Source organism: Gadus chalcogrammus, chromosome 12 (assembly GCF_026213295.1).
Source record: "Gadus chalcogrammus isolate NIFS_2021 chromosome 12, NIFS_Gcha_1.0, whole genome shotgun sequence".
Taxonomy (NCBI): domain Eukaryota; kingdom Metazoa; phylum Chordata; class Actinopteri; order Gadiformes; family Gadidae; genus Gadus; species Gadus chalcogrammus.
The window spans coordinates 29,313,827-29,329,921 of record NC_079423.1 but is presented as its reverse complement, the minus strand read 5'-3'; the positions used below and the strand labels follow the sequence as shown (position 1 = coordinate 29,329,921).

General features: G+C 49.8%; 1 protein-coding gene across 6 annotated transcripts in view; it reads right to left on the bottom strand.

The window, feature by feature from the left end:
• Positions 1-11,796: 11,796 nt before the first annotated feature.
• LOC130392990 (rho guanine nucleotide exchange factor 18-like) overlaps positions 11,797-16,095 on the bottom strand; it is a 37,837-nt gene continuing 33,538 nt past the window's right edge. For 4 of the 6 annotated variants that reach the window (XM_056603552.1, XM_056603549.1, XM_056603551.1 and 1 more), the window contains exon 23: positions 11,801-15,784. In XM_056603552.1, the coding sequence (XP_056459527.1) occupies positions 15,528-15,784 (257 nt within the window). In that variant the 3' untranslated portion in view covers positions 11,801-15,527. Of the gene's footprint in view, positions 15,785-16,095 lie in introns of all 6 variants that reach the window. The other 2 variants (XM_056603547.1, XM_056603548.1) reach the window with 1 other exon arrangement.

Sequence of the window (16,095 nt, the reverse complement as noted above, 5' to 3'; positions counted from 1 at the left end):
TCTGGCTCAATTTGCAAAAATTGAGGACCCTTTTTTTTTTTTTTTTACAATATCGTAACACTATCTTAAGTTAAGATATGTTGTCCACATTTTACAAATTTCAACCTGTCAAATGTATGGTCAAAATACATTCCAGGTTTTTTTCTGGCGTTTACTTCATATTTCCATGGGGAAATATAGGGATTAGGCAGCACTAAAACCACATTGGAAAGTATATAATCACACAAGGTCCATGCATGCCTGAAATACCTCCAAATACACGGTGCAGGTGTGCTTGGAAGGTCCTCACCAACACCTGGGTACTACGTCATCTGTGCTCATGGAACAACCATATCTAAGGAAGGACATAATCACCTATAACAAAACTTTAGGTCAACCCGATTTTTTTGGAACGCTACTATTCATCTTCTCCATGGCAGCAGATTGCTGATTTGTAGACCAAAATATTTGATGGTATTAGATAATAAAAACTATATTTAAATGGATTCACTAACAAACCTGTGTATTCAGACAATCCTGAACACACCCACAAGCAAAGAACTAGTGCGGTTTCATGATTTTTTTTTAACACCGTCATGTGACTGGTAGTGTCTAGATCCCCTTTTATGGATTCATAAAGTTTCATATCGAATCTTCAAAACATCCCTGGTGCGTTAATCCACTCCATATGTGGTGATCTATGTTAGCTGTAGCTTAGCCGCGCCGTCCAGACACTCGCACCCTGTTGGCCCTCAAACCTCTTCTGAGAGAGCTTGTGCTAATCCCACTCCCACCTCCAGTCAGGTGCTAGGGTCCATCTCATACCTGTCATCCTCCAGCCGTCAGGGTTCAGTGAGAAAGTGCCATGACAACACACGAGAGAGAGAGAGAGAGAGAGAGAGAGAGAGAGAGAGAGAGAGAGAGAGAGAGAGAGAGAGAGAGAGAGAGAGAGAGAGAGAGAGAGAGAGAGAGAGAGAGAGAGAGAGAGAGAGAGAGAGAGAGAGAGAGAGAGAGAGAGAGAGAGAGAGAGAGAGAGAGAGAGAGAGAGAGAGCGCGTTGGGTGGCTGGCTGTCTGGTTGGCACATTCCTAAACACAGACTGGCAGAGGGAGACGGAGAGAGAGAGGAAAGCACCTAATTGGAGGGACTTGTGTCCCTGGATGGAACAAGGTAACCAGAGGGCTGTGATGTGGGGGCATACCTTCAAATGCCACGCATTCTTGTCTGTAGTTTAATTAAACACAATCACGGAAAATAAACAAAAAACATCACTTGTTGTTAACCCAGACACACTATTTATACAGGTGTTTGGTGTTCCGAAGCTGACAGTTGTTTTTTTAACAAGATGGCCGACCTAGCACTCCTAACGTGACGATATCTCTTACTTAAATAAACGTGGGTTGGTCCTTTAATCTACATCGTGGTAATTTCCTTCGACAACAGAATCTTTTCATTTTCAAATATCGTAGTATCTTTACATTTGAATAATATATTTGAAGTGATATTTTCAAATGTAGTCTCGCAACAAAGTACACAGAGTGACTGAGGTCAGAGACCGAGTTGGACACACAGGAAATAGACGAGCTGAGAAGAGATAGCTTCAGAGCAGACAAGACATTCTGAACCCATTTGATTGAGCACCTAATAAATACCACAAATGGGTGGCAACCGTAAATCAGGGCCCTGAAGTCAGCCGGTATCCCTTTACTGAGCCATGGAAATATATCCTGGGCTCCATTCCAATACCCTGCCCGCCACACCTCCTCGGCCAAACAGAGAACTGTTTATGTAGGAGAACTAGGGCCTGGTGGCATTGCTGTGTTAAAGGTGTACACAGTTGTTGTGACATTCATTTGTATGTCAAATATAAGATTGTTTGGCCATATTGTTCTCTCAACAATAGGGTTCAGTCATCGATTTTAAATACAGTATTCAATTGATTCGATTGTATTTTACAGTGATGTAACCACGAACAAGGCGCTACTGGGATTCAGGTCCAAATTGAAGCTAAAGCTTGATGTTATTTACGTGAGACTAGATTGTTGTGTGGCGATGGAAAGTGGGCTTTGTTTTTTTGCATCTTGTTTGCAAAAGCGAAAGCGCAGGATTATTTGAATATCAAATAACCTCCTCGCCCACTTGCTTTTCAGAGAAAAAAATATTCAAACCTAGATGCAATGTCTGGGTCACTTTCTACCAAATAATCGACTTCTCCTTAAATTGTGCTTAAAAATCAATTTGCCCAACAAATTACATGAAAGCTTGCGGGTCCTGGAGTACTTTCAACCAGACCGCAGCGTCACGTAACGCACCAGCGTTCGTTAAAACCCTTTCAAAGCCGACCGGCCGACTTCAAAGGCCTCTTTTGATTGGACGTAAACAGAATGCTCAGTGGCGTCCTTTTCCCTTTTCCCTTTTTTATTTTCCAGTCGCCATGACATCATGGCGTTCCCCGGGCCGCGGCCGCTCAAGCGTGCGGACAGTATGGGGACGGGAGGCCCCATCACATGTTTAATGTATGGATTTTCTTTTACACACACACACACACACACACACACACACACACACACACACACACACACACACACACACACACACACACACACACACACACACACACACACACACACACACACACACACACACACACGTACACACACACACAGGAGAGGAACCGGGCCCTGGTATACTGGGCCGCTGCTGGATGAGTGGTGCTGCTCGATGGGACTCCATTGTGATGCAAAACGGCTTCCAACCAGATCCGTCCCAGCACACAATTACACCGGGGTGCATAAATAGACGTTTGAAAAGTCGGAGGGAAACAAAGGAGACTGTGCCGCTGCCAAAATCACTGGAAACGGGAGTACGGGAGGGGGAGAGAGGGAGGGAGAGAGGGAGGGAGGGAGGGAGGAATAGACAAGAATAAAGGGAGATAGATGAAGTAGTACCAACCGGCACAAAGCACAACAATCCAGACCGAGCCAGTTGTCTGTGTGTGAACTTACAATATGTTCAGAATCAATGTGCTTCAGTGTGTGTGTGCGTGTGCGCTCGTGCGTGCGTGCGTGTGTGTGTGTGTTTGCGCTGCGCGTGTGTCTGTGCATGCGTATCCAGCGGGTGTCTACGTGTGTATGCATGCACGTCCGAGCTTGTGTCTCCTCAAGTGTATGCACGTGCACGTCTGGAAGTGTGGTGGAGGCGGGGCAGCGAGGAGGGGGTGGGGGGGGGGGGTGGGGTGGGTGCAGGGGTGAGTTACTGCTTCTTGTTAACCCATTAGAAAGGAGTCAGCGAGCCGGAACAGACGCAGGAGGGTGGATGCATCCCCCCCCCACCCTCCCCCTCCTCCTCCTCCTCCCCCCCCTCCCAGATAACGCCGTGTGTCTGCAGCCCAGAGAAGCACAGCTGGGGTCTCCGCCGTCCAGCACGACCCCGTTGATTAGAGCAGGGGGGGGGGGACCTCCAATCACCTCTCTCCCAGGGGGCCCCCCCCCCCAACCCAAACCCCCACACAAGCCTCCAGCCCCTCAATGGGGAAGAGGGCGGATCAATACACACCTTATGGCCCCAAACTGCCCAGACTTGCTCCGAACGGGCCTCTGAAAGGGCAACCATATGTTAGGTTTACTTTTATGTTAGGTGGTATTCTAAAACAACGCCCAACTCGTTTTTAGTTAACCATGACCATGAACTGATCATCCGGGATCCTTCCTGAAGGGAAGCTGATCTGAGAGCAGCCACTACTGTTTATATTAGCACTGTGCTTCTGTGTGAACGGGTGAACTATTCACTTCCTAAACAAAAAAGAAACAAAAAACCTCTCCAACAGTTACAAAAAAAATAACATTCTAAAATTGATTTATGTTGCTGTGAGCGAATGGATAGTTAATAAAGGTCTGGTTTGGGTATCTCCAGCGTACAGACCAGCAGAGGAGGGACAGGGGAGTGTTATCAGCCGACCGAAAAGGTTCCTGGGTTCGAGTCCCTGTGTGTTTCTGGAGCCCCCAGAAATAGACGTGGCGATGAAAAATTCACTCCGACGGGGTGAACTGTCGCTGACGATAAACAAAGCACAGGGAGCTGTTTATAAATGTATGATGTTGACAAAAACAGACGCCGAGCCACAACCTAACAGGAGAAGCACAACAGCGCTGGAAACCATTCAGCAGATACAAATCCTACACTGTACCAAAAATCACACACAGCCTTTGATTTAAATCTGAATATATATATATATTGGGTGGCGGGAGATACGTTTCCATTTACCCAGCTGAAAACATTCAACAACCAAGACCGCCAGCCATCTGTTGATCCAGAGATCCTGAGTTCTGATCCAAATAAATGTAAATTGTGACGTCAATGCAAACAGATGTAAAACGGGTGAGGTAATGGCTACAGCAGGAAGCTATTCAGACACTGTGAGCGGAACACAATGCATTGACACAAAACAAACTTTGTGCGTGGGTGTGTGTGTGTGTGCTTGCACGCATGTGTGCGCCTGCCTTCGTGCGTGTGTGTACATGAGCGCATTCAGAGAGGCCCCACAGACTCTTTTGACAGCCCTTGATTCTCTCTCTCTCTCTCTCTGTCTCTCTATCTCTTTCTGTCTCTGTCTCTGTCTGTCTCTCTCAAAGAGAGAGCTCAGCTTCTATTTCGTGACAGGTCGTGCGGCCGGGACACAGCAGAAGATAGATGTGCATTGTGACAGGAGGATGCTTACAGGCATGCCAGGGTTTGGTCCATAGTAATGGCTGTTTACACAATGGAATAATTACCCAGTAAATTGCAGGGGGAGAACCCAGAGCCTAGAGGAGGAGGAGGAGAGGAGAGAAGGAGAGGAGGAGGCAAGAGAAGAGAAGGAGGGAAGATGAAAGGAGAGAGAGAGGAGGAAGGGAGAGGGGAGGAGAGGAGAGGAGAGGAGAGATGAGAAGGAAGGAGGAAAGATGAAAGAAGAGAGGAGGAAGGGAGAGGGAAGGAGAGGAGAGGAGGAGAGAAGAGAACGAAGGAGGAAAGATGAAAGAAGAGAGGAGGAAGGGGGAGTGAAGGAGAGGTGAGGAGGAGAGTAGAGAAGGAAGGAGGAAAGATGAAAGAAGAGAGAGAGAGGGAAAGAGGGAAGGAGATGAGAGAAAATAAGAGAAAGAGGAGATGAAAAAAAGAGAAGATGAAAGAAGAGGTGATTAAAGAAAGAATGAGGAAATGGTAAAGAAGTACAATGAGTGGAAGGGTGTGAGCGGTGAAGGGGGGGGGGGGGGGGGGGGGGGGAGGTGGAGGAGTGTGGTGGGCCTGCTCCATCAGAGGACCAGAGTGGAGCTGGCAGGCTGACAGGAGGCTGACAGGCCCAGAGATGACGGTTCAACGGCCCGGGCCTTTGAAGAGGCGCTGCTCCTCTCTGTGTGTTTGATGCCTCGGGACTCACTGTGGCACTCTCGCTCACACACACACACACACACACACACACACTTGTTAGACATTCATACACACACACAAACAGGAAGACATATGCAAACACACATGTTAGACATTCAACCACACACAAAGACACAGACGTATATGGACACACACACACACACACACACAGGTACGATAATGACCCACGCATAGACAAAGAGGTTTGTTCCCCCCAGCCCCCGGTCAGACCTCAGCCGGGGGGGGGGGGCGGCGGTCTCGGCCGTCGGCCCGCTCTCCTTTTATTTAGAGACAACCTGCCTCTCCGCTAAAACAACGCCATTGTTCACGTCCCCCGCCGCTCCGCTGCCCGCCCCCGGCCCCTCGCCCGGAGGTGGGACCGCCGTCTGGGACGCGGACCCTCGAGACCCCCCCCCCCCCCCACGTCACGGCCCGACCGGGCCCGCCGGGTGGCGGGGGGGGGGGGACGCACCCAGCGGACATTCCAGACATGCCTCTCATACCGGCGTTCATTTGGCACAAACAGCGCCGTTACCCACAACCCCCTGCCCCCCCCCCCGCCACCCCCATCCGGCCAGGGACACATCCCCACCCCCTGGTGAGCAGGAGGTCTGAGGTCTGAGTGATCGCTGGCTGCCTCTCAGAGTCATTAATAAAACACAGAGAGGGGGGGCTGCTCCCAGGTGGGCTGGAAAGGGTCCTAACTATGGGAGGGGGGGGGAGGGGAGGGGGGATGCCTGAGGGGACAGATGCACACACACACACACACACACACACACACACACACACACACACACACACACAGTACACAGTTTTAATTTCTTCAGTCAAGAGAATACAATTTCAGAAGGATGGTGTGTGTGTGTGTGTGTGTGTGTGTGTGTGTGTGTGTGTGTTGGTGTGTTGGTGTGTGCGTGTGTGCGTGTGTGCGTGTTGGCGTGTGCGTGTGTGTGTGTGTGTGTGTTGGCGTGTGTGTGTGTGTCTGCATATATCAGGGAGAAGACCCCAGGCTGTCCTCGCCGTGCTCATCTGCTGCTCTGAGATGAGAGGTGACACCGGGATGAATAATACAATAGAGAGACACTGGGCCGTGTCCGCACCCTCTGTCTCTGGGGTCAGCGTGTGCATCCCCCACCCCCACACACCCCCACCCTCCTCCTCCTCACCAGGAAAAACACTGCAGCTCAGCATAGGGAGATGGGTGGAGCGCATGCACACACGCACGAAAACAAGCTCAATGCACAGCCACCTCATGCAATTCTTAACCAACAATATGACATCTGTGTACCCAGCAGAGGGAGCGACACACACACACACACACACACACACACAGAAAAAGTTTGAGTCTTTATACAGATTTGATCTTTGCCACCCCAAAGACCAACCATTGTCTACTATACTGAGACAATACTTCCATCAAAGTTACTTTAATCAGAAGCCTGCCTCCCCCTTTGACGACACTATACACAAAGCAACTTGTATGCCGTTGTTCAGCTCGAATGTTGTTCAGCCAATCATGAGAATGAAAGGAATGGTACATTCCCCTTTTGGGGAATGTACCATTCTGCTTGGCTGTGAAATACCTAGTCTCCCAGAAGGCCGAGTGTGAGGGAGAGAGATAACTAAACAAAAGGGAGAGTTAGATACGGCCAGGAGCCAGTGAAGAGGATTCAGTGCTGCCTGAGGAAGAGCTGAACATTCATGCAATTTCTATAGAAATGAACGAGAATGAAGAATGAGGATGCAGGAGCTTTCACCCAAGCTACATCTCCAAGACAAAAGGGGACTCATTGTAAACCAAAATACATTCAGCAGACTAAAAGCAGCAGTCTTACAGCAGTAATGGTAGAGATTGTCTAGAGGAAAATATATTGTTTCTATGATCCGACAGGTGCATATTATGGGAACGTCACGTACGTAATGGTACAGATTTGTCTTTATTATCCATGTAAAACACAATATATATATAATGTTTATACAAAGTCACTTACTGATACACCATTATAGATTTGAAATGGTACTTCCATTGGCCTATGTGTGCTAAGTCCTCCTGTCCAGCATTAGAGAGTGTTTACTGGTGCTGGTGTAATTACAATATCACCCTTTTTAATGCTGTCAGACGTTTGCCAAGATTCCCTGGCAGTGACAGGATCGGGGATTAAATCCTCATTAGAAGAAAGAAGAACTGTTGCGAAACGAAGGAGTGTGTGTGTGTGTGTGTGTGTGTGTGTGTGTGTGTGTGTGTGTGTGTGTGTGTGTGTGTGTGTGTGTGTGTGTGTGTGTGTGTGAATCAGCACAGGACGGCAGCTGGACATAACATGGTTGATGAATGAATGAGAGTTCATTACACCCGACACACAGTTCTTCAACTGAAACAGTATAAACAGCGTGCGATTGTTCTTTCCCCCCTCTTCCTCCCCTCCTTCCTCCCTCTCCTCCCTCCCCTCACCCCTTCCTCTCTCCCGCCCTCCCTTATCCGTCCCTGATTTCCTTTGTGCACATGTATAAACAAACTCCTTTCCGGCCTTATCTTGTTTTACAGTTTGCGTAGCTGCCTGTTCAGAACACACACACACACACACACACACACACACACACACACACACACACACACACACCTCGCCCCCCCAAACCCCCCCCCACACACAGACACACACAAACACACAGTTCCGGTTGGGAGCGAATACCGACAGCTCTGTTCCAGCTCCTAAATCAGAGGCTGTGTTTGCCCCCCCCCTCCGCCCCCCCCCCCCCCCACCCCAGCAGTCCTACATTGGCCATGAGCTCCAGTACTGCCCCCACCCTGACCCTCCCCCCACCCCCCAGCCCCAGACCTCCGGAGATGAAAGCAGGGCAGAACTATAGCTCCGTAGAGGAAGCCATAAGCCATTACTCACGCCCCAGTTTGTCCATTTGGAGACGGAGGTAGCCCCCCCCCCCCCTCCCAGCTCCGTGTGCAGGCAGCCTGCCCGTCCGCTGGGACCGTGAGGAAACCCGGTCCACCCTGCTGCCGGCGACACGCCTCACCGGGCTGTCCGGCTCACAGCAGACGCAAGCGAGAAACACAGGAAGTGCCCTCGCTCTGCGTTGGAGGAGCTTCCTCCTGGCCCGGCCGCTGTCACGCCGACGGGCGCCCGACCACAACAATGGAACTTTTATTTTGAAAGCAGAAGCGCCACTTGTTGGGATGTTCTGAGGGCCTGTGAGTGGTTAAGTGCCCCAGCTGCAGGCTCCCCTCGCAGGGAGATGAACAGGACACTTGGGGGATTCTTAAGATAATAGAGGTGGGTTTAAGTGGGGAATCCGGACAAAGTGTGTGTGTGCTCCACCTGATACACAGAGAGCCCATCGTAGACCAACAGAGCGTGTGCACACACACACACACACACACACACACACACACACACACACACACACACACACACACACACACACACACACACACACACACACACACACACACACACACACACACACACACACACACACACCAGATGTTTTGCTGTGGACATCCTCTTTGCTTCACAGGGCCATTCTCAAGAGTGTCCTAAGCACTCTCTCGTTCACTCCCAGCCCACTAAACCAAACCACACAATGCTTTTCCTTCTCCTGTTCCCAGAGCTATTCTGCTACACAAACACATGTTTGTCCACCTATTAAATCCTCCCTTTGGCTTGGCCTTTTTAAAAAGGAGCAACAAACAAAAATGATGATGGCCATTATGAAAAATTTAACTATACACTGCTTGCTGTTCTTTTTTTTTTTGCTTTTTCCACCGGAGCAACTTTGCAAAGTAAATGGCCCACATCTTCCCGTTGTGTGAGAGAGCGAGAGCGAAAGCGAGAGTGAGAGAGAGCGAGAGTGAGAGAGAGAGCGAGGGGTTTCCATGCTGACTGCCAGGGGCCCTGTTTGTCTTGGCGCTGGGACTCTGACTTTAAGCACCAGGGCTGTCTTTCAAATGTGTGTATGTGTGTTTGAAAGAGAGAGTGGATGAGGAGAGAATTCTTATTGCTCATTTGCCGCTTCGCAGAGACCCCCCACCCAGCCGCCGGCCCAGGGAGCTGGAGCCCCCCCCCCCCCCCCCCCCGAGGAGTACAGTGAGATTTAGTAGATGGAGCCCTGCAGAGCGACCTTACAAGCACCGAGGAGTAGGCAGCGAGAATTACATTTTACTGCATGAATCATACATGCCATGCTGAAGGGGTTCATTAATGAGGACGCGAGACGCAGACTGAGGTCGTGACGTCAATGGAAAACTATAAGCCCCTTATTTATGAGGCGTGTGTTCGTCCAAATCTAGCTTTAATAGCGCAGAGGTCGTCAACAAAACGATCGTTTTCCAACAACAAATGGAAGATTCAGCAGAATGTAAATTGATGGACTGTAGCAGTGGTTCTCAAACATTTTTCCGCCAGTGTACCCCCTTGAAGATACTTTTTCACCCGAGTACCACCCTCACTGGCACAAAACACATTTTTTCCAACATTAATAATGTCTATGCGTTCTATTTGGCAGTGTAAGCATGACAATTAAAAGGGTGCAAGTACTCAGAATTTAGTGAGAAATACGGGCCTGTGCTCCATGCAACTGTTGGCAAATTGTTCCCACAAAAGACGCACAACACCAGCGGAGGGTCAGAGCATGTAGAAGTGAATCCAATTAAAACCAGGTTCTGGATACACTCTTATTCTCCTTTCTGCTTGTTTTCAGATTTACGTTTCAACCACTTTTTTGTCTAGCTTTCAGAATTTAAACTGAAAAAAAGTAATAATTTTTTTTCCAATCAGTACCTCCTGCAGTACTCCAAAGCACACCTAGGGGGTACGTATACCACTTCCTGTCCAAGCGCCATCTCCCGCCCTCAGGTCACCGGCGGCGCCTCTTCAGGGTCAGAAGGTGGCGTGAACCCGATCGGATCTCTCTACATCTCTGCATCGTTATCCTCGGCTGCAGAGCCCGTTTCTGTCGGGGGCCCCTCACAGGGCCCACCTTTCCCCCGGGGGGGGGGGGGGGGGGGGGGGGGGAGGGGGGGGGGGGGGAGGGGGGGGAGCAGGTGAGCCGTCTGGCGGAAACAATCTGCGTCTTTCATCTATCCCTGAACTCTGAACCCAGCCCGGTGTTAGGTCGTGCCGAGGCGGCCGGTTCACCCGAGGAAACCCAATGCGGAGCGCAATCAGGTTTTTACTGGCCCCGTAAACAAGGCAACGGCAGAACAACACGGCGCCGTTGCTAGGACGACGGGCCCTGATGTAAATCTAAAGTCGAGAGAGTGAGAGAGAATAGAGGTTTGTTCGTCAGGGGAACTGCAGGGCCCCATCACACACACACACACACACACACACACACACACACACACACACACACACACACACACACACACACACACACACACACACACACACACACACACACACACACAGTAGGTCACAGACCTTTTATTGTTCTGCGTGCCTTCGGCATCTGATTAAAGATACAACATGAACATTTTATGGCATGCTTTGTCTAGATAAACTTCCCAGCACACACACAATACGGCAGTGCCAGGCCAGTTAAATAAACAGAGCCTCAGAAGGCTTAGGCTGGAAGGGACAAGGAACTTGTTTTACTGCCGGCTATCTCTTTATATTCACCTTGGGTATTAGCTGGAGGAAGGCCATTTCCAACGCCTTTGTGTGTCTTCAACAAGAAGCTCTTTGTTGGGAGTTCAAGGCAGTAAAACAACACATGCCGTCTGCTGAGGCAGAAGATAAGCTCACTGGCAGTACATTTCTGTCTGCAACATCGTGTACCAAAATAATCAGTCGCTTCCAGTGTGACCTTGGGCCGGACAGGCCTAGGATTCTCGCGCTGCCTGCAGTCGTCCAGCAGAGGCCCGGAACTAAATCTAGAAGCTCGGGGAACACCAAGGGGGCGAGAGAGGCTGAGCTTTTAAGGGAGCGAGAGAGAAACCGACAGCATCAGCAGACTGTGAAATCAAATTGGCCACGCTTATTTTACAAGACTACTGGGAGGTCTGTCCGGGCCGGACTGTCTGCGCGGCGGCGTTAGTTTGTCTAGCGTTGCGGCGGAAGGCGGAATCTCCACCGCAGCTATGGCGGGCCACACTCACCGTGCCGCAGTCGTGTTACCGCAGGCCCCGCCCTCACGCATGGAGCTTCAGTCTGGAGGCAGAGACTGGGGAGGGGACATGACAGAGAAAGAGGATGGAAGGACGACGAGAGGGAGGTGTAAACGAGAAGGAAACGCCAATGGAGAAGGCGGCATCCCTCGGCAACACTGGAAACAAATATATATAATTGTCGCTGGAGGAGACAGAAGAAAAGCCACTAATGACTGCAGACAATAAAACTCTGGGTCTCCATTGTGACCAGTAGTAGCAATAACACAGGAACTGACTGAACCACAGCTCCTTAAAATAGAGCCTTTGTCTCCATAATTTGACTGGTATTAGCCGGTCTGAACCCAAAACTCAGCCGGAACAGGGGGACGTCCATGTTCCTTTCTGAATGGGAGGCTAGGATCTTTTGGCGGACATTCATGTGGTATTATGAACACGGGAGGATGGGAGAAGGAGTCAAATCAAATTTAAATCCAAAACATTTTCCACAGGAATGCGTTCAATAAACACATAAAAACGGTTCATATTTTAAGACTTTATTTATTACTAATTTTCTGATTTCTCTAAGGCAGCACTTTGTGTCCACAGTTCACTAGCGTCTCGGTGATTGAAATAAAATGGTAAAAAATAAAAAGTAATCAATGCTCTTGCTGTGTGCTACAAAATTTAAATTAGTCGGCTCTCTGTAAAACAACTTCACAGACACAATAATGATAATAATATGCATTATAAACATTCATTTTCCCGTTCAAGTATGCTATGATCCAAAGTGACTAGTGTGAATTGGCAGAGAAAATGAAAGGTAAACACCATGGTTTACACATTGCAGGTCCACTTTGCATGTCAGTGCTTGTGTGCGCGCGTTTGTGTGTATGTGTGTGCACAAGACACACACACACACACACACACACACACACACACACACACACTTCTGAAATGTTTTGATAAAGTTGATTTGAAATGATATTGTCGTGTTGTGAAAGCAAGCAATGCAGTTTACAAAAAAATGCATACACATTTACAGCCCACCTCTTTCAAGTCACCAAGGGAAGAAATGTGCCTCTCTCTCTCTCGCTCTACAGTGCAACACACTGAAAAACATCAGATAACTTTCCTTTTCAGAAACAACGTTCCTCTGTGAAATGTTTAGAAGACGGGCGTTCCGTTGAATAGATATCTAATCGGGCCCCGACAGGGAAACCCCTGCATCAAACTAGTTCTATCCCAGGGAACGCTCTCGGAGTTTCGCCTCACGAGGAGCTGGGAATTCTGGGAGTGTGTTTACATTGCCCAAAATAACTTTCAAAGTATTATACTTATTCCCCAATGCCAAGACTCGCCGTGATCCAGGGTTGCAGACGCCACTCACAGAATATCCCATGTCATTAAGGTCTTACCTGCAAACAGTTGCGAAGCTGTTTTAAGTACCGTGTGCTTGTGTACACGGCACTTAATAGATTCCCGTTGGACTATGGTTGCTTCATCTCCGGGCCGCTTAGGAAAACTCATTAAGCCGTCACAATCTAGCATTACACTAAAAACATTTAAAAGCGCAGGAACAGATAAGTTCAGTCCAAAGGTCTCTTTGGCTACCCTTTTAACAATGACTAGACCGTTACAGGGAAAGACTGCTACACGCACGCCTCGCTGACGAGAGCAAGATGGACGAATCTGCGCCGCACAACAAGGACTTTAAATATGAGAACCGTTCAGTTTCACCTCACTGAGAACTGCTCTACGATTTGAGGGTTTCAAAAATTGCAGTTCTAAATGTACAGTAATGTACATGCACAACTGCGTGTGTATATAATTAAACATCTGTATGCACACACATAGTTTAATGTACCAAATAGCACTGGTATGTTCAACTGTCCTGGATGAACATAAAAGATGGACAATGACGCAAAGAAATAACGTATGTACAGGATAATATATACATAAGAACACGCTGATTAATCCTCCAAATCACTTCTCCGAGACGGTGAAAGTCCCACAGCTCAGATAACCACAAACTGACCGAATCTATCTGGAGAATGGTCCTGAAGGTTTGGATACAAGCCCTCCATTTCCGCTTCATGATTCATGAATATCTACACGCACCAGGCAGGGACTGGTACCTCTACGGACACATGTTACGCGCTCACTCCTCTACGGACACGCGTTACGCGCTCACTCCTCTACGGACACGCGTTACGCGCTCACTCTGCTCTCGCTCACTCTGCTCTCACTCCTCTCCTCTCACCCCAGGGTCTTCCTCATCCCTTCTCCTGCCTCGTCAGTCCAGGGGACATGATCGTCTGGACACAAAAGGTGACGCGTTTGTTATAAATCTTTCAAGATCAAAAAGATGTTCCTGCAGGTAAGAACTGAGTGGCCGAAGGCAGCCCAGCCCATGCAGTTTGAGTCTCAGCTCCACTACACGAGCCTCAAGAAAGGAAAGGGAGGAAACTGAAACCGTCCTCACTGCCTGTCAATAAAAGCACCGGGGTGCCCGTTTTAAAATGAAACATTTGCCGGGGAAACTTTCATTCTACTTCTTCTTCTTCTTCTATCACTCACACACTTAGTGTGAGTTTAAAAAGAGGCTTCAACTGTCGGCACAAAAAAACGACCTGTCACACGTGCCGAAAAGGGAAGAGAGGACCGAGAGAAAAGGCCTTACAACAAGGCCATCGCCGGGAGGGCAGACGCCGCACTGAGCCGTTGTTCACCGGCCGAGGATCACTTTCGCCTCCCGAGGGGGCTGTCACTCAGGAGGAGGGAGGAATGCGTGCGTGTGCTCCTCCTCCCTGCCGCTGGCGGATAATGCGTGGTTCCGCAGCGCCCGGGGGCCGGTGAGGTGTTCCAGGTACCAGCTGCTATCAGGACACCAGCTGGGGTGTCAGGACAACATCGTGGGCCGCTGATGTCGTCCACGTTAACAACACATGTTTGGCAGAAGCAACCGGTTATCACATCTGGATTTCGGTACGGAAATGTTGGGGGTTTAAGATGTTGGGGGTCCATCAAGGTTTAAGAATTTAAAACCAAAAAAATAAGAAGTTCTCTCAAAAAAGGAAAATAATTAAGACCGTATTCACGTTGGAATGGATGACACATTTAAAAACAGTCTGCTTTGTAGACAGAGGCCGTATTAAGAACGACAACCCTGGATGCTCTAGCTTTGTTCTCTGTAAAGTACAACTTTGTGAGGAACATAAAGAAATCAAGGTTTCTTCTCTCAGTCGATCGCTTCACTTCTCGACAGACACATGTCCTTCACCTTTCACCGAGGGGGGAGAAGGGAATGTTCCGGGGCAACAGAGCTTATCGTCCACAGTAGGGTCTTCCCCTCCTCCTCCGTCCTTCCTGCACACAGGCTCACCTCTTCTGTGGTCGTGTTGATCTGAGGATTAGCGGCTAACGGCTAGCGGCTAACGGCTAACCCCGACCCCATGGTCCCTGCTTCAGGCCGACCTCTGCCCTGAAAGTCTTTGAACATCCATGACCTCATCATCAACCACCACCTCTTAATCTACATCGGGTCCTTCCTGACACCACAGCTTTTGTGCATGTCCACATTAACCGAAAAAAGAAAAAGGACTAAAACAAAAAAACAACACATTCTTGAGGTTGCGTGAAGAGGACGTGGCGGTGAAGGAACGCGTGTTCACACACGTGACCGTGGACGCGTGTGTGTCTGGGCACATTTCAAATGTATTTTTTTGCCTCCTCCGTCTCACTGATGTGCTTCTGCTACTTACAATTTAAAAAACTATTTGGATTTAAAAAAAAACGTTTTTTTTCCCCCCAGGAACCTGCCCTAGCGTCCCTACACACTGAACCACAGAGACCAACATGAGCTTTTGTTAGTTAGGGAGTGTGTTTGGTAGTTCCTCACTCCATACTGTGTCTCAGCCAGACAGCCTGGAGGTGACTGATGGCCCCTCTAACTGGCTCTGGGATCAGTGTGGACCAGTCCGGACCGGTATGGACCGGTCTGGACCTGCAGAACACCCGTCGGTCCCACTGCAGGCGGCAGACAACCTTTAGAAGAAGATCACGTCTTCCTTGTCCTCCTTGCTGGGGAAGCCGTAGGGAGGGGACACGCCCTGGCCCTGGCCCTGGCCGTGGTGTTGCAGCGGCCCCTGGGTCTGGGGGCTGGGCGCCTGGGCCTGGCCGTGGTAGTAGGGGGAGCCGGGGCTCTGGGCGGGCTGAGGCGGGCCGGAGGGCTGATGGAGGGGCTGGGCGGGGGGCACGGGGGACTGGCAGTCAGAGAGCCCGCCGTCTGGGGGACTGACTGGATCTGGGAGAAGGGGAGAGACGGACAGACGGACGAGGTCAGAGAGCGGAGGAAACTCGTAGCCGGCAGCTCGCGGGCCGAAGTGCCCCGCGTCGTCGCAAGCTGTTGGGTGAAATGGACCCTGACGCCGGGCATGCTGGGAGTTTCATATCCAGCCCTGAGACATCTTACGTTCTTCACGGTCAACAGCGTCCCCGATGTATACACCCCGCTGCGCTAGACGTCGTTGTCCGAGGCCCTGCTGTCCGTCAGCTACGCCCACCCCCCCCACCGCCCCGTACCCTGTGAGTCTGGCCGGCTTCACACAGCCCGGT